This window comes from Poecilia reticulata, unplaced genomic scaffold (assembly GCF_000633615.1).
Source record: "Poecilia reticulata strain Guanapo unplaced genomic scaffold, Guppy_female_1.0+MT scaffold_1005, whole genome shotgun sequence".
Lineage (NCBI taxonomy): Eukaryota > Metazoa > Chordata > Actinopteri > Cyprinodontiformes > Poeciliidae > Poecilia > Poecilia reticulata.
This window is the reverse complement of record NW_007615746.1, coordinates 2,028-3,140: the sequence shown is the minus strand read 5'-3', so window position 1 is coordinate 3,140 and position 1,113 is coordinate 2,028. Positions and strand designations below refer to the sequence as shown.

General features: G+C 40.2%; 1 protein-coding gene across 1 annotated transcript; it reads right to left on the bottom strand.

The window, feature by feature from the left end:
* Positions 1-4: 4 nt before the first annotated feature.
* On the bottom strand, positions 5-1,105 carry LOC108166069 (protein NLRC3-like; the record flags this gene model as incomplete). Its single annotated transcript, XM_017303623.1, has 2 exons — positions 507-1,105; positions 5-53 (listed from the first exon to the last, which is right to left on the bottom strand). Coding segments are annotated over exons 1-2 (558 nt in total), but the record flags the coding sequence as incomplete, so codon positions are not given.
* Between the last annotated feature and the right edge of the window lie 8 nt (positions 1,106-1,113).

Genomic DNA, 1,113 nt, shown 5'->3' with positions numbered 1-1,113 from the left:
GAACTGAGGACAGAGCTTCACAGCTTCTCTCTGAGAGGTTACAGCCACTCAGTCTGAGGAGACAGGGAGGAAAATCTGTTATTAAACAATTCATCAGAATTTGTTTTTTCAAATCAACAATGTTTTTATTGGACAGAGAAGGAACCATCTCATTTGACACAACCTTTGTATTTGTTGGTAATTAGTTTATTCTATATTTGGGCCTCCAGCCTTAAATGACAGAATTATAGGTAAAAAAGGTGGTTGGAAAGAGAATTATAAAATTAAACAATTTCTTAATTTATCCAATTTCAATGTTAACATAAAGTGGAAGAGTTTTGCTGCTTGAATTTGTAACATTATGTTCGGCTGCTGAAGGAAGTCTGTTTCTCTTTTGCGCATCCCCCCCACTGGGACACTTTGAAGAGACAATGCATCAATGTATAAATTGAAACATGAATATTTACCTGATAATTAGCAGATTTCTACCTATCAAAAATACCTGCAGTAACAATGTGTATCCTTACAGAGCTTTGTTGGAGGCTTTAACCACTGGCAGCAGCCTCAGAAGAGCCTCCTCTGAAGCAGAGTATTTCATCAGGTCAAACACATCCAGATCTTTTCCTGATGACACTAAGATGAAACCCAGAGCTGACCACTGAGCAGAAGACAGTTTATCTGTGGAGAGACTTCCTGAACTCAGAGACTGTTGGATCTCCTCCACTAGAGAACGATCATTCAGTTCATTCAGACAGTGGAACAGATTGATGCTTTTCTCTGCAGACACATTCTCACTGATCTTCTTCTTGATGTACTGAACTGTTTTCTGATTGGTCTGTGAGCTACTTCCTGTCTTTGTCAGCAGACCTTGTAGGAGTCTCTGATTGGTCTGCAGTGAAAGTCCCAGGAGGAAACGGAGGAACAAGTCCAGGTGTCCATTTGGACTCTGTAAGGCCTGGTCAACAGCTGTCTGATGGAGAGACTTTAGTTTAGGTTTAAATAATGAAGACTTTTTAGATGTTTGTGTTTCTTCCATCAGGTTGATACCATATTTGATGAAGGTCCGATGAACATGAAGAGCAGCCAGAAACTCATGAACACTTAGATGGACGAAGCAGAACACCTTGTCCTGGT